General features: G+C 42.3%; 1 protein-coding gene across 2 annotated transcripts in view; it reads right to left on the reverse strand.

Annotated features, from left to right (window-relative positions):
- Positions 1-24,959, reverse strand: part of LOC129863876 (splicing factor, suppressor of white-apricot homolog) — a 154,563-nt gene that overhangs the window by 95,820 nt on the left and 33,784 nt on the right. For both annotated transcript variants that reach the window (XM_055936230.1, XM_055936229.1), the window contains exons 8-10: positions 24,319-24,655; positions 24,020-24,187; positions 23,787-23,880 (exon numbers count right to left, since the gene is read on the reverse strand). In XM_055936230.1, the coding sequence (XP_055792205.1) occupies positions 23,787-23,880; positions 24,020-24,187; positions 24,319-24,655 (599 nt within the window). The remainder of the gene's footprint in view (positions 1-23,786; positions 23,881-24,019; positions 24,188-24,318; positions 24,656-24,959) is intronic.

Raw genomic sequence — 24,959 nt, forward strand, 5'->3', positions numbered from 1 at the left:
CTGGTTGCTAAAATTCTAATAGTTCGCCTAATTTCAGTTTGTGACAAACAAGAAGTCCTTGCGTAGAGAATCATTGTACCATCTAAACTGTGAAATATATTTTCCCTAATCAAAAACACTGTATATTAGCTGTTTTAAGTTGGTGTACAAAACCAAAAGTAAAATATGCAAAAACAAAACTTCAGAATAGAAGGCATAGAAATAACACATAGAACAGATCTACCACTTCTTAGACTTGCTTTCAACGGGAATGAAAGATCTATAACTCACATTTCGATGTGAATTTGGACGGGTGGCCCAAAAAGTTACAATTGCCTCAAAATGCTTAATATAAAACGAATGACACAAACAACTGGATTCGTTATCCCTTTCATGCCCTGCCTCCAGTTCACTTACAGATATCTGAGCAAGAGAACCTCATTGAAATTGCAACAAGCGGTTCTGTGAAAAGTGAATTTAATCAGAAGCCACTGCCAGCTTTCTGGATAGTGCTGCGCTCAGAGTTTCTGGCCTTGGCAAATTGTGCTGTTAAGACACTGATGCCCTTTGCAACCACGTACATATGTGAGAGTGGATTCTCAGCCCTCACTAGCATGAAAACTAAATACAGGCACAGACTGTGTGTGGAAAATGATTTAAGACTGAGACTCTCTCCAATACAGCCCAACATTGCAGAGTTACAGTTGAAGTCAGAAGTTTGTGGGCATACAAGGGTGAGAGGACCAAGAGACCAGAGGTGGCAGAACGGAATGCTCGGGTTGGGGTGTAGGGTTTGAGCATAGCCTGAAAACACATTTTCCACTGCCAAGGAGACTCAAGAATTCTTTGATAAGCACATCAAGCACAACACACAGGGGAAGAGCTGATAGATCTAGGCTAACCCCAATTTGACTGGCTCAATATTCAGCTATGCTATACATATACAATCGCACAGCCTACCTTTTGGCTGTGATGCTGTCCTCAGCGTGAGGGAGGAAGCAGCGGTGAGGCTGCCTCTCAACGTCTCTCCACTCTTACTCCCTCCGCTGAGAAAAGGGGACACAGCCTTCCAGCTGACAAAACTCAAGTTGCACTGCCTTATTTCAGACTCATGCACCAATTAATGTTGTTACTCCAATGACCAGAGAAAGTGAAATATTCCTTGATATAAAAACATACAAGCCGCTAATAATAATGCAAACTTATCGTGAGTGGAAGTAGGGAGACCGTGTATTTTATGGCTTATAAAAGTGTTGAATAAAGTGTTGACAGTGCTGAATAACAACAAACATGAACATACTCATAAAAACAGCAGCTTTTTTGTTGTATTCGTTTTCTCCCTCAAGTCATGATTTTAAACGTTTAGAAATCTCACAGTATCAACTTGCTGTGCGTTCCAGGTTACTTTTTTCTATGGCTGGAGGAAACTGTGCAGACACGGTGATCTGAGCTATCTTATTGGCCAGGGGTAGGCCCATGACTGCGTGGCCAAGCATGCCTCCAACACAATCATCAAGTTCGCAGACGACACAACAGTAGTAGGCTTGATAACCAACAACGATAAGACCGCCTACAGGGAGGAGGTGAGAGCTCTGGGAGTGTGGTGGCAGGAAAATAACCTCTCACTCAACGTCAACAAAATACAGCAGAGGGAGCACACCCCTATCCACATCGATGGGACCGCAGTGGAGAAGGTGGAAAGCGTCAAGTTCCTCGACGTACACATCACTGACAAACTGAAATGCTCCACCCACACACACAGTGTGGAGAAGAAAGCGCATCAGCGCCTCTTCAACCTCAGGAGGCTTATCACCTGAAGAAATGTGGCTTAACACCTAAAACCCTCACAAACTTTTACAAATGCACAAATGAGAGCATCCTGCTGGGCTGTAACACCGCAAACTGTTCAAACTGCACCGCCCACAACCGCAAAGCTCTTCAGCCGTTGGTGCGGTTTGCCCAATGCATCACCGGGGGGAAACGTCCTGCCCACCTGGACACCTACAGCACCTGATGCCATAGGAAGGCCAAAAAGATCATCAAGGACATCAACCACCTGAGCCAATGCCTGTTCACCCTGCTATCATCCAGAAGGCAAGGTCATTATAGGTGCATCAAAGCTTCGACTTAGAGTCTGAAAAACAGCTTCTATCTCAAGGCTATCAGACTGCTAAATAGCCATCACTAGCACATCAGAGGTGGCTGCCTATAGACCTAGATTAGAAATCACTGGCCACTTTTATAAATGGATCACCAGCCAGTTTAATAACGTTCCGTATCTAGCATTACTTATGTCATATGTATAAACTGCACTCCACACTATTCTAAGGTATCTTAGTCACTTTTAAATTGTGTTTACATATTGCATCATCCATCTCATATGTATATACTGTATTGCACTCTATACTACACCACTGACTGTTGAACATCCATCTCCAGCACATCAGAGGCTGTTGCCTATAGACATATATTAGGAATCACTGACCACTTTAAGGAAATTAAACACTAGCCACTTCAATAATGTCTACATATCTTGCATTACTCATCTCATATGTACAAATTGTACTCTATACTATTCTACGGTATCTTAGTCACTTTAATTGTGTGTAAATATTGCATCACCAATCTCATTTGTATATACTGTATTCTATACTTTGCCACTGTACCTTAGTCCAATGCCGCTCTGACATATGTATATATTCTTAATTCATTCCTTACTTAGATTTACATGTATTTTGTGAAACTGTTGGATATTACTTGTTAGATATTACTGCACTGTCGGAGCTAGAAGCACAAGCATTTCGCTACACCCGCAATAACATCTGCTAAACATGTGTATGTGACCAATACATTTGATTTTGATTTGATTGGTGATTTGATTTGATAGGTGCACTTGATCTGCTCTCTGGCCCTGCCGTGTAGGCAGAGTTCTTCCTTCAGATACATGAAATGGTCCAAAATGGGAACACTTTGCCTTCCCGGTGCTAGGGCTGATGAACCATGTGCACCTACCGCCAACAGCAACAAATAAAATAAAAATAGGAACGGGAAGGCTTCATCGTCAGGTTTTTACTGAAATGTTTGGTGAACGACTAGGAATGCCTTAAAAATAGTGACCAGTAATTTAGACAATGATGACTCCACACCAATTAATGAACAAAAGACAATATACTGAAGTGTCATACAGACTGGGGTGGCTTCTTTGTTGGGCTACAGGGCATTGAATCCATATGGGCTACACTGTTTAGGATAGACGGCCAGTCCCATATGGGCTAAACTGATTAGGATAGACGGCCAGTCCCATATGGGCTACACTGATTAGGATAGACGGCCAGTCCCATATGGGCTACACTGATTAGGATAGACGGCCAGTCCCATATGGGCTAAACTGATTAGGATAGACGGCCAGTCCCATATGGGCTAAACTGATTAGGATAGACGGCCAGTCCCATATGGGCTACACTGATTAGGATAGACGGCCAGTCCCATATGGGCTAAACTGATTAGGATAGACGGCCAGTCCCATATGGGCTACACTGATTAGGAGAGACGGCCAGTCCCATATGGGCTACACTGATTAGGATAGACGGCCAGTCCCATATGGGCTACACTGATTAGGATAGACGGCCAGTCCCGTATGGGCTACACTGATTAGGATAGACGGCCAGTCCCATATGGGCTACACTGATTAGGATAGACGGCCAGTCCCATATGGGCTACACTGATTAGGATAGACGCCAGTCCCATATGGGCTACACTGATTAGGATAGACGGCCAGTCCCATATGGGCTAAACTGTTTAGGATAGACGGCCAGTCCCATATGGGCTAAACTGATTAGGATAGACGGCCAGTCCCATATGGGACTACACTGATTAGGATAGACGGACAGTCCCATATGGGCTACACTGATTAGGATAGACGGCCAGTCCCATATGGGCTACACTGATTAGGATAGACGGCCAGTCCCATATGGGCTACACTGATTAGGATAGACGGCCAGTCCCATATGGGACTACCACACAGTAATTTTTTGTCTTCCTGTTGATGGCTGTCTTCCTCTGTTCACGTGGCTGAATTTACCTCCCAGGGAGGAATTGACCTACAGGTCATGATTAGTTATAGACTGCATTACTTGCGTAAACCCTCTTCTTTATTTTTTTACATAGTAGAAAAGCACATATACTTAATAAAAATGTAGGATACATTATGTTGTTACGGTAATTTAGCCGTTATTGCTGATAATAATAATAATAATGAGGATAATGATTTAAGAGGGTTTTATTGGGTGGGGAACGTCCAATGGCTGGGTTTCCCGCTGTGTCCTGCTTTTTTGTTTTACATCCGTGGGCGTATTAACAGTAAAGATAACAATAACGTAATTAATAATACCGAATTCTTTTGACAATGGCAACACTAGCTAATCTCTCTTGGAATGTGAAAGGCCTAAACTCTCCTATAAAATGTTCCAGCTGTCTTGATATCCTAGCAAGAAACCATGTTGATATAGCAATGCTCCGAGAAACACACCTGCTACAAAAGAATGCACATAGAATAGAGAACCATTTGTACAAACTGGCTTATTTTTCATCAGCCCCAAACAATACATCTTTAGTTATCATAATGATAAGTCAGAAACTCTAAATCACCCTCCTGGGTAAAGGCGAAGACCAAGAACGCAGAATCACTTTCCTTAAATGTATCCATAATGGAAAGAAAATGTCCTTTGTTAATGTGTACGCTCCAAATTGATATGATCCTAGGTTTTTTGATTCTCTGAACATATTGTTAGAATCAACTGAATTCCATCTGGTTATTGGGACAGACATGAATGTCATTTCGGACATGCAGGACAAATCTATTAAGACCAACTACAATCTACACGCAACCAACGCTCTCCAGCATAAACTCTTTGATTACAACCTCATTGATGCTTGGTGAGTACATAATCCTAATTTCCGTGGTATCCAATCGCTAGTAATTACTATCTTGTCTCATCGCTACAACTCCCGTACGGGCTCGGGAGAGACGAAGGTCGAAAGCCATGCGTCCTCCGGAGCACAACCCAACCAAGCCGCACTGCTTCTTAACACAGCGCGCCTCCAACCCGGAAGCCAGCCGCACCAATGTGTCGGAGGAAACACCGTGTACCTGGCCCCCTTGGTTAGCGCGCACTGCGCCCGGCCCGCCACAGGAGTCGCTGGAGCGCGATGAGACAAGGATATCCCTACCGGCCAAACCCTCCCTAACCCGGACGACGCTATGCCAATTGTGCGTCGCCCCACGGACCTCCCGGTCGCGGCCGGCTGCGACAGAGCCTGGGCGCGAACCCAGAGACTCTGGTGGCGCAGCTAGCACTGCGATGCAGTGCCCTAGCACTGCGCCACCCGGGAGGCCCCTAAATATTCATTTTTTAAGCACTACTTTATTGATTTAGCACATGGTTACAGTCACGTGTTCCAATGTGAATTCTTTAAGATGGGTGGGTCTAAGGGTGTGAATGATGCTAAATGGGCATAAACAAAGAGCAGAACTGTAGCTGTTCAATGTGAAAGGTTATGTTAATATTGTTAATGGTTTGCATAATGGGGGAACATGGTACGGTAATGTTCAAAGAATCAATTTTGGCAATTTGGTGAAAGGATTAATGTAGAACATGTGTGAAAATTGCAGCAAAATGTTTGATTGCCCTTTTCACCTAAACGGGATTATACATTTATAAACTTTTAAAGCAGCATTACTTCCCCATGCTTCCTCCAAATACAGAATTTGTCATTTTGAAGCTCTGAGTCTGTATTTTTTAGCCAATGTAAAGAAACACAATTTCAAATGATGGAACATAATTCAAAAAAAAATGTTCAGCAACAGATATTAAAGGGTATTCCAAAGTATTGATGTCCCATCTTGAGACTTACCCAAATTGGTACACACGGACCAAAGCGAGTTTGTTAAAAATCTTTTACCCTCAGATAACCTCTGTCGACTATTACACATCTTAGACGCTTCATCAAAAGCAACAACTCCTTGGCCTGTATTATCTCTCGATGCAGACAAATATTTTGATATAACCATTATAGTTTGTCTCTGGTCTGTCTTGGAACATATGGGAATTGGCACCAATTTCATTAATATGATTAAAATACTATATGCCATTCCCTCAGCCATAGTTATAAAATGCAATATCTTCTTTGCGCCGTTCAGAGTCACTAGAAGCAGTAGACAAGGCGATCCAATTTCGCCTTTGCTATTCTTATTATCCATGGAATCACTTGCCCAGCCAAATTCGTCGAATCAACGGAAATAACAAACTTCCCTAAAATCTACTGATCAATTCATCTCATTATACACAGACAATATTTTATTTATCTACACAATATATGCCAATCGCTCCCAAATGCATTGAAGATCATAAACTAAGCTTCATCTCAAGTTATACAATTAATCTAACCAAATCAGCCCTACTGCCTCAAGACACCGATGGAGGACTCCCTCTCTACTTACGGTATCCCAATTGTTTCTCATTTTAAATATTTGAAAGTAGATATATTTCTTTCCGTAGATAAAACCATTGCCAGAAGCTTTAACAGAACGCTCAAATTAATTCGACTTCAGTAGATGGAATAATATCCCAGCTGCTTTAACCCGCAGAATATCTATTGTCAAAAATATATTGGAAAGGCTGAATTTCTATAGTAGAAGTTTTCCATTGCTTCCCCTTCTGGTTATTGGGATAAAATTCATAGTGCAGTTTCAAAATGTATATGGCAAAGTAAACAATCCTGGATAAAATTAACACATTTACAAAGAGGGAAAGACGTAGAACGACTATCTATCTATCTGTACTGAACTTTAAATTGTATTTCCAGGCAATAGCATTTCACACCATTCTAAATTGGTTAGGACATGACTCTTCTGCCCCCTGGCTGAGTATAGAGAGATATATGGTGTCCCATATTGCCCTGGAAGAGGTAGTCTTCACTGATATATCCTTAAATGTAAACTACGCTTTGGTCCTATTATTGCTCAAACTATTTCTACTGGGCGCAAAATTGAAAGGAAAAAAAAACGACGTAACTGGGAATCAAAATGGAATGACCATACTTTAATATTTCACAATAATGCCTTGCGATCTAGAGGGCGGACTTTTACACCCCCCCCCCCCCAATGGTCCAAATTTGGAATCCATGCCTCTACCATGGACAGTAATGGTTTTCAGAACATTACAAGACTTGAAAGATACATACACATTACCAGGCAACTCCTTTTTTCTAGATTTAGAATTTAGGTCAGCTATGCTGACCTATGGACAACTACCGAACCATCCAATGATGGGACTTGATATAAATAAATACATCTGGGCTCTCGAAAAGGACTGAGCTCTACAATATATAAACAACTTTTGGAAAGCTCACATTCCAAGTTACCAATTAAAAAAGCATGGTCCACAGATCTAATTGAATCTGAACAACCCTTAAACTGGAAAAGAATATGAAAAAATAAAACATTGGCATCCTTGTAATCTGAACCATCAACTTCTACATTTTAATTTGTACACAGTATTTAACACCAAGGAAACTTTTACAATTAAATTGGCCCAAACTCCTAACTGTTCACTGTGTCCCCTAAATCAGGTAGGCACATTCCTTCATATGATGTGGGAGTGCCCTGCAGTTAAATGCTTCTGGGGCAAAGTGACAAAATTAATCTAGAAGTGCATTAATTTAAATAATGCTTTGCATCTATAATGTTATTTAATAATGATAGCCCCTCGAATCTCAAGCAGATTACTACTGGCAGGCAGCACCAGGCTAGGCGAGGTGGGAAACATGGTTTCCAGTTGGGGAGAGAGGATGCAGGTGGGTGGATAGGACTGAATGAGAACGTAGCAACCACACCTACGGGCGAAGAAAACAAACCGTTCTAAAATGGGAGCTTTCATTGACAAAGTTAAAAGAGCACATTAAAGATTTGCAGCGTGTGCCAAACACTAGGCTGCTCAGACTGGGGAGAAAGGATTGTGTATTCGGCAGCTGTAACAGACGACTGCTAGAATGAACATATTCTATATCCATAGTCAGTACTGTGAGGGAAAAAATCTATTTATGCACCTTACAAAGCAGACTAATGTGAAGTGTGTAATTGTGTAGTATCCAGCAGAGGTGTGGACTCGAGTCACATGACTTGGACTCAAGTCAGACTCGAGTCACAAATATGATGACTTGAAACCCAACTTTGACTTACACCAATGACTCGTGACTTGACCTTGAGCCTTTTGACTCGACCTGACTTGATACCCTCCCCAAGCCCAAATATTAAAAATGATGCTATTTAAAAAAGTGTGCAGCGCATCAACTCTTCATTTAACAGAGTACATTTTGAATCGGACAGCAGCCAATCAAATTGTGCCAGCTGAGAAAAAGTTGTGCGTGGCAGTGCAGAGGAATGTCGGCGAGTGAATTCAGATGGAGCCCTTGGAAAGATGATACCCAAAATGATTATTTTCGGATATAAAGACGACGCTGTATCAACAAAAAACGGACTGTAACTTGCAAAACATGCGGGAAGAAAATTACAGACGGAGGTGCAACAATTTCCAACTTTGATCGACATTTGAAGCTGCACAAAGAACGGTCGTGGCTAATTTAGCCGACAGCTATATCATTTATAACTTTACTAGTGTAGCATGTAGGCTAACGTAATGTTAAATCAATGAGCCTCCACACAGTCAGTCAGTGCGGGAACGTGATCATTGTACCCCAGATTGAGCTACAACTGGCTAGGCAGTTGGTAGCCTAAATCCTGCCTGATGTTACTGCTGTTCCTAAAACCATTGACATACGTAAGCCTACTGTAACCACACAGAGTGTGTGTGTGTGTGTGTGTTAAGGTTGGGCGATTGTGTACAAGCCTACATCGACCGATTGCGCACCATAGCGATCCTCGATAGTCGATCACTATTGCCGGGGGGGGGGGGAGGGGGTCTTTCTCATGGCTACCCATGTATTTCCATGGAAATATAACATTTATTTGGAAAGTAATAAATATATACATATTTATAAAAGCATTCATGATTTGCGTAAATGTAATATACTAACTATTACTCTTGTTAAAAATATGAAATGGTATTATATTTGGTGAAGAACACATTATGACTTGTTTAGGACTCAAAACTCAAAGTTTAGGACTTGAGACTTGACGGCCTTGACTTGATTCGGACGTGCCTGTCTAGACTTGGACTTGGGACTTGAGTGCTAAGACTTTAGACTTACTTGTGACTTGTAAAAAAATGACTTGGTCCCACCTCTGGCATCCAGACACTCAAATGCAGTATAGGGTACTTTTCTAGCATTCTTCTAGTTCCCGTTGCTTTCAATTTAAACTATAATAACATTATATTAATTTCATGAGTAACTCAAACCTGGCTCATGTTGTAATACAATTATCTGCCCCTTCTTCTTAAATAATAGAGGAGATTCGACTTTTTGTGGCACATCCTTCCGTGCATAATGACCCTTTTGAATGCTCTGGACTCTCCGCATGTGGTTGAAGAGGTCTGGAGGCCCAGAGACACTTTCTAATTTTCATTAAGCTCCAGTCAAAAGTCCATAATTTCTTATAAAACACTGAGATGGCTGCCAAACTTCTGCTGGGCTTTAGTTCGAATTCAGGCGGTATCTGGTTCGAATTCAAGCTGTATCTCAACCGGACGTTATTGGGAGTCCCATAGGGCGGCGCACAATTGGCCCAGCATCGTCCGGGTTTAACTGACTTGCCGAGTTAAAAGGTAAAATATATATTTTTTTATAATAAATCTTCACCATCAGCACAAGCCAAAGGTAGTTATTTCTTACCCAGAAAGCTGGAGAGCGGCACGGACACACAGAAAAACAATATTGATTATTAATAGCGAAGGGCCGACGTGGAGGGAAGGAGCGAGGATCAACAACGAGAAGAATAAACAAGCATGAATTGATGGGAGAAACCGCTTGACAAAACAAAGGCCAGGCTACAGACACAATCATCATGATCATCCAAGCTAATCCACATGCATTTCTAAATGAGGTCACAAAACAAAAACAGACAACGTTTCATCCACCATGGCCCTGTTCCCTGAAGGCCTGTTTATTCATATAGTAGTGGTGGCTGGCTCTCACAAAACCAATCTGAGAAATCACACAGGCAGGGCCACAACAGGCCCAAGTTCTGGCTGGTATCCCATCCTTTGATTGATTTTACAGATTGTTATCTGGCTTTTTTACAATAACTATAAAAGCCAGAAATATAATAAAAATTAAGAAAACTATGTATTCCATATAGCTGTTCCCCAAATCACAAGCAGACCTTAGAGTTGATAAGTAAGCAAGGTGGTCGGTTGCTTGGCTTGCCTTGCCTGTGGGTGCAGCCTGCTTTGTGACCGAGTACAGACTCCATACTCCAGAGTTCTCTCCGCACTGAAACAAGTTCATGGATTTTATTTGGCAGATGACAGATTGCTTCCCAAAGTGAGTGGAAAACAAAATAGGGCCAGTTTGATCTCCACTGCTGGCCTGACCAGGTGAGGGCTTCTGATACACAGCAGACTCTGGTAACATCAAATATGTTGAAGTTTAATGGCCTGTTAAAACCAGGTCACACTAATTACTTGACCTCAAAATTACCTTTTACTTTTCTTAAACCTAAAGGACACACGATGAAATGCAACAAAATCACAGCAGCCTCCTCAACTCCCAAACCGGTCCATGTGAAATGGCGCCTCATACGTAATTTTCTTTACCCTTTGACACATACGAACACACGGGTGTGATCATTCTACAGTGGTCCCTGCAGCGTATGTTCAAACCAGTGTGATTAGACACTTCAGAACGTCTAGTTACGATTGGGGTAACAGTCAGCGTTTGAGCTGGCCACACTGTTTTTTTACAGCAACATTTTGCAAAAACAGTCTTTACAACATTATGTGAGCATTTTATTTTTGAATGCAATGTTCAGACATTCACAGAATTAGCGGCAGCATAACACAATTCTCCTCCAAACCAGAAAATGTAGGCTACATTAGTCGTAGCAGTAACTGAGGAAAGAGTGACCTAACACAGGCAGTCATATTGAGCTAACTCTTGGCTAACAGAAACCAAAATATGAATAAGCTAAAAGCAATTACTATTTACAATTCATCACGTCACGGGTGAGCTCACCACTGATCAAAATAATTTAGTAAAGCACTTTTTTCAAATAGAAAGTAATCCGACGATGGGTAGCTTGTGCGCACCACCATGTTTTTTTGTTTTTGAGTCAACCAAAGACAAGACACTACAAGATGCATGTTGAAGGGGGTGTGTCGTCTACGGTCATTCACTTCCGGAAGTTTACTCTAAAGACGAGTGAACCATCCATTCAACTCGTTTTGCTATAACATCTTTGGTCTGACAGACATTTACGTGACAACCAGAATGCATTGTAGGATGTCAACAAACACATAGCTGGCAATTCTCTTAGCATTAGCTCATCATAATCAGTACAACCTTCAAAAAAAGTATTATAATGTGTCCATTAAAATCTACGCAAGAATCGGAATGCATGTCACCAGAACTTGAACATATGTGAATAAAACAGTAAATACATTATACTCCATACATACATACGATGTGCTACAGTAGAAACGACAACACGATATACAGAAACTATGATAACGTAATAAGGCACTTTGATAGAAACGCACACATGTCCAAAGTTATCATTAGCAAGGAAAACAGCAACCTAGGCAATGTGGGCGAAGCCAGAAAATGTGCCGGGGGGGAAAGTTAGCGCAAGTTCTGAAGTTCTGTGCTGACTGGAGACGCTCAAATATCTGAATACTTCATGTGGGGTAACACTAGGGAAGTGCTTTGGCTCTCGTCGAAGAGAGAAGTTTGTCTAGCTCAGTAACACCTCAAACGTTAATTGTCGTCAACAGTGAAATGGACAACTTCTTTAAAAAAAATTATTTTTATTTATTTATTTACCGTTATTTTACCAGGTAAGTTGACTGAGAACACGTTCTCATTTGCAGCAACGACCTGGGGAATAGTTACAGGGGAGAGGAGGGGGATGAATGAGCCAATTGTAAACTGGGGATTATTAGGTGACCATGATGGTTTGAGGGCCAGATTGGGAATTTAGCCAGGACACCGGGGTTAACACCCCTACTCTTACGATAAGTGCCATGGGATCTTTAATGACCTCAGAGAGTCAGGACACCCGTTTAACGTCCCATCCGAAAGACGGCACCCTACACAGGGCAGTGTCCCCAATCACTGCCCTGGGGCATTGGGATATTTTTTAGACCAGAGGAAAGAGTGCCTCCTACTGGCCCTCCAACACCACTTCCAGCAGCATCTGTTCTCCCATCCAGGGACTGACCAGGACCAACCCTGCTTAGCTTCAGAAGCAAGCCAGTAGTTGTATGCAGGGTGGTATGCTGTGAGGAGGCGGAACACATCTCAATTCAAACTGATGTTAGAAAACAATTAGAAATTGACAAGTTAAAAGTTGAAGCCTATAGATAATTAGCAGGCCTTGTGCCTTGGTTAAAGGGCAACATGGGTTAATTGTTCTGTTGCGTAACAATCACATTTTGGAACAGTGAGTGCATTCTGACACTGGGGCGACCGTTATAGATATTTTGAACTCATGCTTGTAAAGGTAAAAGGCATGTAGGACAACGTGGTTAATGTAGCAAACCTTCGTGCACATAATGATTCTGATGGTAGCACTGCCGATACCCGGAGAGGAAAACAAACCTAAATAGAAGTCATAATGCTCAGTGAACTGGCAGATAACATGTTTAAAACATGAGAGAGGGGGCATTCAACAGAGCAAATTAGTTCTCTGTGCACAACTGTGGATAAGGCACATAGGCTAATACAGGCTAATACAGAATTGCTACCCTACTAATGCTGCATTATCAACACAATGAGAACATTGATCCACATTTTAGATTCATTTCACACTCAGGGGCAGAAGAGTGCAGTTGAGTGCTGAGTGACAAATAGGACACCAACTCCCTGAGTGTGAATATGCTGCCATGTTGCCCTAAGAGATGTGATGACTGAGTTACTTAGTCATTGACAGTGAATGAGAATAGATCTATTTCCTCTCTATCTATCCACTCGCTGAAATCACACTGCCTTTCTGGCATCCGGCTCAAAGAGACAAGACATTAGAAGCCTGGGGTGATTCACATTACATGCTTAGTATCAGAAAGATCTCTCATAATGGCGCGGGGGATGGTTGCAAATATAAAAATCTGACTCAGAATGAGAGGAGCACATAGGCGCTTTAATTCCATATATAACACCCATTACAAAGTGGTTACATATAAACTGCCTGCTTTGGAATGATATAGGGCTCATGTCTCATATCATGATACACAGTCAATTCATATCATGATACACAGTCAATTCATATCATGATACACAGTCAATTCCAGTGATTAGATGTGAGGGTGTTTCTCCCCTGAGAAACATTGATATATGGGTAGTCACTTGTCAGGGATTGGTACAAATTCACATTTCGCCACTCTCATCTAGCCAGCTAACTAGCTGTGTGAGAGTACGCTAACCCTTAACCCTTACCTAACCCGAAGCCTTACCATAACCATTTAAATGTCAATTTCAATGGGGGTAGGCACTCCCAAGGGACCGTTCACTGAGGCAACGCTTGGGGCGAGAGGCTGTGCAGTGAAAATCCCATATCGGTCGGGCTCTAAAAATAATATACTGATATTTAACTATCAATTATAATTCTCCCCTGAGAAACACCATGAACATAGAGGAGAGGACTAACGTTGTAAGGATGCGGGGTGAACAATTACATTTTTTATAAATTATGATTTTGCACACATGGATTGTACAATATTTGCACATTATTATTTGAAAAATTCTTCAAGTTGGTGGTTAATCATTGCTTGACAGCCATTTTCAAGTCTTGCCATAGATTTTCAAGCCGATTAAATTTTTTTTACATTTTTTTTTTTAAATAGGGAGTACTAGACCACTCAGGAACATTCAATGTTGTCTTGGTAAGCAGTGCATATTTGGCATTCTGTTTTAGGTTATTGTCCAGCTGAAAGGTGAATTTCTCTCCCAGTGTATGATGGAAAGCAGACTGTATGTGTGCCAGTGTGAGTGGGCTGTTGCCAGAGTAGATTGAGAATTCGGCAGTACGTCCAACCGGCCTCACAACCGCAGACCACATGTAACCGCGCCAGCTCAGGATCACATGTAACCGCGCCAGCTCAGGACCACATGTAACCGCGCCAGCTCAGGACCACATGTAACCGCGCCAGCTCAGGACCACATGTAACCGCGCCAGCTCAGGACCACATGTAACCGCGCCAGCTCAGGATCACATGTAACCGCGCCAGCTCAGGATCACATGTAACCGCGCCAGCTCAGGATCACATGTAACCGCGCCAGCTCAGGATCACATGTAACCGCGCCAGCTCAGGATCACATGTAACCGCGCCAGCTCAGGATCACATGTAACCGCGCCAGCTCAGGATCACATGTAACCGCGCCAGCTCAGGATCACATGTAACCGCGCCAGCTCAGGATCACATGTAACCGCGCCAGCTCAGGATCACATGTAACCGCGCCAGCTCAGGATCACATGTAACCGCGCCAGCTCAGGATCACATGTAACCGCGCCAGCTCAGGATCACATGTAACCGCGCCAGCTCAGGATCACATGTAACCGCGCCAGCTCAGGACCACATGTAACCGCGCCAGCTCAGGATCACATGTAACCGCGCCAGCTCAGGATCACATGTAACCGCGCCAGCTCAGGATCACATGTAACCGCGCCAGCTCAGGATCACATGTAACCGCACCAGCTCAGGATCACATGTAACCGCACCAGCTCAGGATCACATGTAACCGCACCAGCTCAGGATCACATGTAACCGCAACAGCTCAGGATCACATGTAACCGCACCAGCTCAGGATCACATGTAACCGCACCAGCTCAGGATCACATGTAACCGCACCAGCTCAGGATCACATGTAACCGCACCAGCTCAGGATCACATGTAACCGCACCAGCTCAGGACCTTCACATTCAGCTTCTTCACCTGTGGGATTGTCTGAGACCAGACAACCAGATAGCTGATGAAACTGTGGATTTGCACAACCGAATAATTTCTTTACAAACTGTCAGAAACTGTCTCAGGGAAGCTCATCTGCGTGCTTGAGGTCCTCACCAGGGTCTTGACTTGACTGCAGTTCAGCGTCGTAACCTTCGATTACCACTGGCACGCTGAAGAAAGTTTGCTCTTCATGGATGAATCCCGGTTTCAACTGTACCAGGCAAATGGCAGACATGGCGTTGTGTGGGCGAGCGGTTTGCTGATGTCAACGTGGTGGTTGACATCACCGATGGTGGTGGTGGAGTTATGGTATGAGCAGGCATAAGCTACCGTTCAACGAACACAATTGTATTTTATCGATGGCAATTTGAATGCCCATTGTTGTGCAATTCATCAGCCGCCATCGCCTCATGTTTCAGCATGATAATGCACGGCCCTATGTCCCAAGGATCTGTAGACAATTCCTGGAAGCTGAAAATGTCCCAGTTCTTCCATGGCCTGCATACTCAGACATGTCATCCATTGAGCACGTTTGGGATTCTCTAGATCAACATGTACGACAGCGTTCTAGTTTCCGCACATTCTCAGCAACTTTGCACAGCCATTGAAAAGGAGTGAGACAACATTCCACAGGTCACAATCAATAGCCTGATCAACCCTATGCAAAAAAAGATGTGTCGCGCTGCATGGGGAAAATGGTGGTCACACTTTTTTCCTCTTTAATTTAAAAAAAATAATATTATTATTTATTTATTTATTTTAAAATCTGTGACCAACAGATTCATATCTGTATTCCCAGTCATGTGAAATCAATAGATTAGGGCCTAATGAATTGATTTAAATTAACAAAGTTTCTTATATGAACAGTAACTCAGTAAAATCTTTGAAATTGTTGCATATTGCATTGAGTTGATTTCAAGTGTGGCATTTGCATTTGGAATCTGTTGCTGTTAACACTCAATATGAAGTCCAACGAGCTGTCACTGCCAGTTTAAGCAAGCCATCATTAGGGGCAAAATCAACTATTTGGTACAGTCTTAAAAATAAAGTACTGGTGACTTAAGGAACACCAAAAGGTCCGGAAGACCACGGAAAACAACTGTGGTGGATGACAGAATAATTCTTTCCCTGGTTAAGAAAAACCCCTTCACAACAGTTGGCCATATCAAGAAAACCCTCCAGGAGGTATGCGTATCTGCGTCAAAGTCAACAATCAAGAGAAGACTTCACCAGAGTAAATACAGAGGGTATACCACAAGATGTAAACCATTGGTAAGCCTCAAAAACATGAAGACCAGATTAGAGTTTGCCAAAAAAACATTAAAAAAGTCTTTACAGTTCTGGAACAACATCCTATGGACAGATGAGACAAAGATCCACTTGTACCAGAATGATGGGAAGAGAAGAGTACGGAGAAGGAAACTGCTCATGATCCGAAGCATACCACCTCATCTGTGAAGCATGGTGGAGGTAGTGTTATGGTGTGGTCACGTATGGCTGCCAATGAAACTGGTTCCCTTGTATTTATTGATGATGTGAATGATGACAAAAGCAGCAGGATGATTTCTGAAGGGTTTAGGGCTATATTATCTGCTCAGATTCAGCCAAATGCTTCAAAACTCATTGGACGGTTCACAGTGCAGATGGACAATGACCTGAAGCATACTGTGAAAGCAGTATCACAGTGATGAATTGTAAATAGTAATTGCTTTTAGCTTATTCATATTTTGGTTTCTGTTAGCCAAGAGTTAGCTATATCCATAGATTGTTGGTCAATTCCTCCACCCACCATGCACTCTTTAAAAAGCCAACCTCCATGTCAGTGAAGGGCGGTTAAGTTAAAACCAGGACTCTAATTGAGTGGTATGCCATAGGCCTACCTTTTATTTAAAAAAATGCAAAAATCACTGGCCTAACACTTGTTAGCTTTTAGACTTTGAAGAAAGTAAAACGGATCCAATTATATAAAGTCATCTATAACAGCACTTTTGTCCACGATGCTTTATGTTAGAAACAACCTGTAAAATACCTGGGAAAGACATGGCACACATATGGGGATATAATTGTTTCCTTTCTTTGACATTCCCCTGCTATAGCCTAGGTGACAAAAAATGGACTTTGCTTGGGAAGTAATCTAATTCTGTCACTATCAATTGATGAAGCAATTCACTTTCTGTACAATAGAAGAGGGCCGGCAGGTAGCCTAGTGGTTAGAGCATTGGGCCAGTAACCGAAAGGTTGCTAGATCGAATCCCCGAGCTGACAAGGTAAAAATCTGTCGTTCTGCCCACTAATCCTAGGCAGTCATTGTAAATAAGAATTTGTTCTTAACCGACTTGCCTAGTTAAATAAATAAAAAATGTTTAATTCCAGACAGCTTTTAGGCAAACATTTGTGACCTTCTCTAGTTGGGTTAAGCCACAGGATAAGAGTAGGCAGCAGTTAAAGCTTCAATTTTTCATCGTCGGGGTGGAAAGGTAGGCCTAACTTCTGAAAGTATCATGCTCAGATTCCTAATGTCTCAGATTTAATATTTGCAAACAGGGACAGTTGTTGTAAACAAGACACACATTTGGTATTGGAGAAACAGGATATGGAACACATAGGCTTATCCCTCCGTCCATTCTTTGCTTGTAATTTCATACATTTGTGTGTGGTATTAAAAATTCTGCTAATATGTAAAATTACATGAAATGTTTCTAAAATGCTATTTTTTCCTCAGACGTGCAAATATGATGAGTCATGCAATGCAATGCTTTTACTATAAAGGACATCTTCCCACCCCTACTTTTGTTCACAGACCACCGTGGACTTGCAACCTTCTGGCCCCAAGCCCAGTGCGCTATCAAAATTCCTGTGTTGTCATGTAATGCTTACAGGACGAAGAACCGTTTCTAAAACCACGTATCTAAGGCTCTGGTCTGTCCAAGAAGTGAATGTACTCTGCTATCAACTTTGTTTTAATTGTTATTTTGGGTATAGGGGAGGGTCAATAGTTTTTTCCCAAGCATTCAGGGAGGGTTTAGGTAAAATATATTTCGATGAAGGGAGGGCCATTCATGAGATCTACGATTTTCTCCATGTAATCCTTATTATGAAAAACGTTCACTCCCTAATTGACAATTAACTCCTATGCTGTCATGATCTCCCCTGAACACTGAATATATTTGTCTTACAAATCGATAACCATGTCTTAGTTATCTACCTCGCCCACCTTAGCCATTGGTTCATTGAATGAGATAATTATTTCATAGAGCTATAAAAAGTATTTGGTTGTAATTTTAAATGTTGCAGGGTGGCCAACCACCCTCCAGGAGTCCATGGGAGCTACTGGTTGAGCAGACTTTTGCTCCAGCCTTGCTCGAACGCACCATACTGTAAAAAAAAAAAAAATCAGCTGCTTAAGAGGGTCTTGATAAGCTGACTGGTGGATTTGAGCAGGGTTGGAGTAAAAGCAGTACAATTAGATAAAAAAAAACACCTTATGGAACAGCGGGGACTGTGAAGCAACACAAACATAGGCACAGACACATGCACACACACACCCACACTATACACACATGGACTTCGTACTGTAGATATTTGGTAGTGGTGGAGTAGGGGCCTGAGGGCACACAGTGTGTTGTGAAATCTGTGAATGTATTGTAATGTTTTTAAAATTGTAAAAACTGTGAACAGACACTGCTGAAAGAGTAGCTAATGGGGATCCATAATAAATACAAATACAAACACCTGCACACCCAGTAACTCTCTAGATGGATGTTTGATGGACCACATCAGTGCAGTATTTTACCTTGTGAGGGGTTAAGTACCTACAAAAGGCCACAACGGCAGAATATACGATACATCGCATCATACAACACAATTTTCAGTCACCTTTTTTTGGGGGGGGGGTGTAAGTGACGAGCTTTCAGAGAAGTAAAAAAAAAAATGTATCTGTCCGATGGCTAAAAGTGGCTAAAAAAGTGAATTCCAAGCCCTGCTACCCTTAAGGTCCATTTCATCTAAACTGAGGAAGTGTGAATATCTGGGAGGGACATTCCTAGCTCTGAAACATCATAGACAGTTCAAGTGAACTGCAGTGTTTAAAGTGGTAGAATAAACAGACATGGTACATAACCGGGAGACCGTGGCCAGGCATATAAAGAGAGGGGCAGCAGGTCTTACCAAGCAACCAGGCCAGCCACATCCAAACTGACTAATTTCATTGCCGTTGACACGGCTCCTAATTGAGCTGGATGCCTAATTAAGGAAAGTAGACACTGGATGAATTAAACAAACCGTCCAGATTGGGCTGCAGAGAACCAGGGACAGGACATGTGTGTGTGTGTGTGGGGGGGGCAGAGAGCAGAGCCCCGCTCCCCTGAAAGACAAATCACAGTCGTGGTCCCCAAATAAAAACAGACACTGCTGATAAAGCCAGGATTACTCTGTGGGAGCTCACACGGCATTTCTCCCAATTTCACTTTGTAACAGTCCCGCCATGTCTTTTTTAATCGTTCCCCTCTCTATCCTATATGCTGTTGTTCTTTTATTTCCCACACAATATTTGTCCCATATCAGCAGCACAGCGGGTACAGAGATGATAATTAGGGGTTAGAGAGATTACAAAGTCTCCGACCCTGTGATTATATTTTTCCCATGTCTGAACTTTGGCTTCAGTACGATTGTACGTAACAGTACCTGAGGGTTGTGTAGGGAGCTGTGATAGGGAGGAGAGAGAAGAGACGCTGGTGAAAAGTCAGCCGGCTGTCTGACATGGTGCTGATAAGGAAATGGTGTTTTCCCCGGGGGGAGGAGGGATTCCCGAAAGCAGAAGCTTTCGGAATGCCGCCAGCTTTAAGCAGAGCGCAGGGAGTGGTTTGGGGGTTAGAAATTCGATTACTGCCAACACTGGAAGAGGGTTTCAATTCCAAATTAACTCCCCATCCGGTTCTCATCACCTCTGAGATGGAAGGCAGCTCAGCTCACCTCACCCAGCCCAACCTCCAGTCCATATCATCAGACTCATACCAGAGTACACAGAGAATCAAGGAGAAAAAACCTTTAACATCCTTGTTAAAGACTAAGGCCGGGACTTAATCTGACAGATTAACGATTTGCTCAGTGACACACTTAAAAGGCAATATGCTCTAGGTTCATGTCGGCTGTAAACAGCTCAGATGTCGTCACAAGCAGAAATCTCATTTTAAAGCCAATTACAGTCTATAGGTTGCTGATCTCTGTTTGTTTGAATCTCAGCCTTAGTGAGATTTAGTCCAAGTCAAAGCACCCACATCCACCCTCATGTTCTACCCTCCCAGTCCAAACATGCTCTAGTAATTAACATCCAATCAAGCACAATATTAGTTTTGTTTCCGATCCAGGCATTATTATTGTTTTAATTGAGATCAGGGTTCCCTATTAACTAGTTTATCTCAAAGGTAAATCAATTCTGGGTGGCAAACTGGCCGGGACCAGTACATTTATTTAACCAGGTGGCCAACACCAAATCTTTTCAAAAGCATGGGTGCTTTAAAATAAAAGTTCAAAAAGGGCACAAAGTCAGATCAGCTTTTTAAATGATAATTCACCTGCCTTTCAAGTTTGTTCATTTGTTTCATGCAATTTTGGCCAGCAAATGGATTTAGAAAATGCCTGTTACAGCTCTCCCTTGTTTTAGAATTTCTTTACAAAGTACTTACGTCTCCCTCCCACCTGAGCCTGTTAAAAAGAGATTATTCAGTATTTTTGTATACTTTTTAGCCAGTAGTTCTAAAAGTAGCTCTCATGAGTCAAAAGTAGAAGTCGACCGATTAATCGAAATGGCCGATTAATTAGGGACGATTTCAGGTTTTCATAACAATCGGAATTCTGTATATTTATTTTTACACTTTAGATTTATTAACTTTATTTAACTAGGCAAGTCAGTTAAGAACACATTCTTATTTTCAATGACGGCCTAGGAACGGTGGGTTAACTGCCTTGTTCAGGGGCAGAATGACAGATTTTTACCTTGTCAGCTCGGAGATTCAATCTTGCAACCTTACGGTTAACTAGTCCAACGCTCTAACCACCTGATTACATTGCACTCCACGAGGAGCCTGCCTGTTACGCGAATGCAGTAAGAAGCCAAGGTAAGTTTCTAGCTAGCATTAAACTTATCTTATAAAAAACAATCAATCTATCAATCATAATCACAAGTTAACTACACATGGTTGATGATATTACTAGTTTATCTAGCGTGTCCTGCGTTGCATATAATCGATGCGGTGCGCATTCGCGAAAAAGGTACCTAACCATAAACATCAATGCCTTTCTTAAAATCAATACACAAGTATATATTTTTAAACCTGCATATTTATTTAATATTGACTGCTAACATGAATTTCTTTGTGTCACTTCTCTTGCAACAGAGTCAGGGTATATGCAACAGTTTGGGCCGCCTGGCTCGTTGCGAACTAATTTGCCAGAATTTTACGTAATTATGACATAACATTGAATGTAACAGGAATATTTAGACTTATGGATGCCACCCGTTAGATAAAATATGGAACGGTTCCGTATTTCACTGAAAGAAATGTTTTGTTTTCGATATGATAGTTTCCGGATTCGACCATATTAATGACCTAAGGCTCGTATTTCTGTGTGTTATTATGTTATAATTAAGTCTATGATTTGATAGAGCAGTCTGACTGAGCGATGGTAGGCAGCAGCAGGCTCGTAAGCATTCATTCAAACAGCACTTTCATGCATTTTGCCAGCAGCTCTTCACTGTGCTTCAAGCACTGAGCTGTTTATGACTTCAAGCCTATCAACTCCCGAGATTAGGCTGGTGTAACCGATGTGAAATGGCTAGCTAGTTAGCGGGGTACGCGCTAATAGCGTTTCAAACGTCACTCGCTCTGAGACTTGGAGTAGTTGTTCCCCTTGCTCTGCATGGGCTGTTGTCGATGTGTTCCTCGTTCGAGCCCAGGTAGGAGGAGAGGGGCGGAAGCTATACTGTTACACTGGCGATACTAAAGTGCCTATAATAACATCCAATAGTCAAAGGTATATGAAATACAAATCGTATAGAGAGAAATAGTCCTATAATTCCTACAACCTAAAACTTCTTACCTGGGAATATTGAAGACTCATGTTAAAAGGAACCACCAGCTTTCATATGTTCTCATGTTCTGAGCAAGGAACTTAAACGTTAGCTTTCTTTCAAGGCACATATTGCACTTTTACTTTCTTCTCCAACACTTTGTTTTTGCATTATTTAAACCAAATTGAACATGTTTCATTATTTATTTGAGGCTAAATTGATTTTGTTGATGTATTATATTAAGTTAAAATAAGTGTTCATTCAGTATTGTTGTAATTGTCATTATTACAAATACATTTTAAAAAATCGTCCGATTAATCTGTATCGGCTTTTTTTGGTCCTCCAATAATCGGTATCGGTGTTGAAAAATCATAAATCGGTAGACCTCTAGTCAAAAGTGGTAAAATATTGATTACTATGTATAGCTCTATAATACTATAAAGGACCAACCACCCAGCTTTGGAGTACCTAAGTCTATTCCCCTGCTTTTGAGAGTAGCTGGCTACCGTACTCTGAGACTTTCAGCAATTGCGCTAAGCTAACAATAAGCTAACTTAAATGATCTTCAAACTACATGCAGAGACATAAAAATGGTATCCATAAGTTCATGACTCTGGGCAAGTAGAAAAAAAATACCCAAATCCCAAAATGTCGCAGTATCCCTTAAATAATGGATTTCAAATGTCACATAAGCGACTAAATGTCCACTGAGAGAATAGCCATGTAAAATGTCAACAGTTTCAAGCAGCTTTTAACACTTTATACACTTATCGCTGCCCTGTTAATGTGTTGGGTCGTGACAAGGCAGTTAGTGTTAAGGAATCTAAGGACCAGTGAGAGTAGCTCCCAGGAGAAAGTGAAAAAAAGACATGAAAATAACTTTATCTTTGATGAATAATGGAGAAGTAACTGACATTCATCCATTGTGTGATAGGTGTATTAAAACCAGGGGCTCGATCAGGAAAACGAAACACGGCTACATGGCTAAATGCTTTGCTTGGCCCTGGGTTATTCACAGGCTTAGGTTTGTTATACTTAAAAAACAAGATCCTCTCATAAAAATCAGAAAGCAGAAAGAGTGAGAGAGACAAAGGGAGAGCATTTCAGCCCGACGCATTTGAGTGACAGCTAGCAAGAGGCCTGCCCAGCCTTATCCAATGAGGTTACAGAGTGGGTGGACACAGCAGAGCGTGAGAGCAATGCAATATTCGGGAGTCGTGGGTGCTACTTTCAGATCTACTGGCTAAAAAGTATACAAAAGTACCGGAGAATCAGCTTGGTTTATGATAAGCTGACTGCTAAAACCGCCTCCTTCTCCCGCAGTAACCCCGGAGCGTAGACACGAGTCAGGGGCAGGCAGGCATTTTGATATCTGGACAGCATGAAAGGCCCTACACACAAAAACTGACTGATCCCTGATCTCAAGCGTGAAAGCCTAAAGAGCCACGCCATCTAATGCCTCAGAGCATTTTAAAAAGCAACCTGGAGAGCATGCTGCTGAATGAAAGGCAATATTGACTAAAGAACCAGAGGGTATATCATCCTTTCAAACAAAATGGTATCAAAAATCGCACACTGTGCTCAAGGAGAGGAAAAAGAAGGACAGATGACACACACACCTCTGGCAGGCTGATTCCCACTTTCTGCATGAAGTAATTCTTCTTGAACTCATAATAGGTGTTGTACTGGTTCCAGGTCTGCAAGAAGTCAAACCTGTGTTGGAAAAAGACACATATACACAAGATGTAGAGCCACATAAGATGTAAAGCCACTAAATTGAACAGAAACCTGAGCCGTTTTCCTTTATTCAGCACAGAAAAGAGCAAGAATAGCCTTTTCTCTAGCTGCTTACCGCGGGTCATTCTTGGCGCGGACGCTGGTCTCAAACTTGACACCGTTCCTGGCCACATACTCAGCCAGCTTGTCAATAACCGGTTGGATGTCAGGGGGCGGGGGGATGATGGCTGGCGCTGCCACGGCAACTGGGGCCGCCACGGCAACGGGAGCCTGGGGCCGCGAACTGATAGATGAGGGAAAGATGAGTGGAGACGAAATAAAGATATTTAGCAATGCATCACATGATGTAGGGGAACTAGGTAGTATGGGGAGTGATAAAATATCTCCACTTCTGTCCAATAAGTGTCCACATACCTGGTCTCTGGTATGACAGCAGCAGGAATAACAGGAGCAGGAGGAGAAGGGGTTGAGAGGCAGACTGGGACCTGGCTGGGAACTGGAGTTGGTGGTGGGATGATGGGAAATGTAGTCGGAGGTGCTGTGTAGATGATCCGTGTAGATGGCTCAGGAGGTGCAGGGGGTGTGGTCCCTGGAGGAGGCGGGGTTTCAGAGTAAGAGGGTGGAGCCAACATTCTGCTAGAGGGCAGGGAGCTGTAGTAGCCGTTGGCATCGATCCCAGGGGGAGGTGGGGCCAGGCAGTAGGTCCCATCAGGAAGCATGCAGTACCCATAGTACATCGCTGCCACGTTAGCTGTAAGGTCAGAGAGAGGAAATTATCAAAATACACTGCTCAAAAAAATAAAGGGAACACTTAAACAACACAATGTAACTCCAAGTCAATCACACTTCTGTGAAATCAAACTGTCCACTTAGGAAGCAACACTGATTGACAACAAATTTCACATGCTGTTGTGCAAATGGAATAGACAAAAGGTGGAAATTAAAGGCAATTAGCAAGACACCCTCAATAAAGGAGTGATTCTGCAGGTGGTGACCACAGACCACTTCTCAGTTCCTATGCTTCCTGGCTAATGTTTTGGTCACTTTTGAATGCT

The sequence above is a fragment of the Salvelinus fontinalis genome, chromosome 10 (genome assembly GCF_029448725.1).
Source record: "Salvelinus fontinalis isolate EN_2023a chromosome 10, ASM2944872v1, whole genome shotgun sequence".
Classification (NCBI taxonomy): domain Eukaryota; kingdom Metazoa; phylum Chordata; class Actinopteri; order Salmoniformes; family Salmonidae; genus Salvelinus; species Salvelinus fontinalis.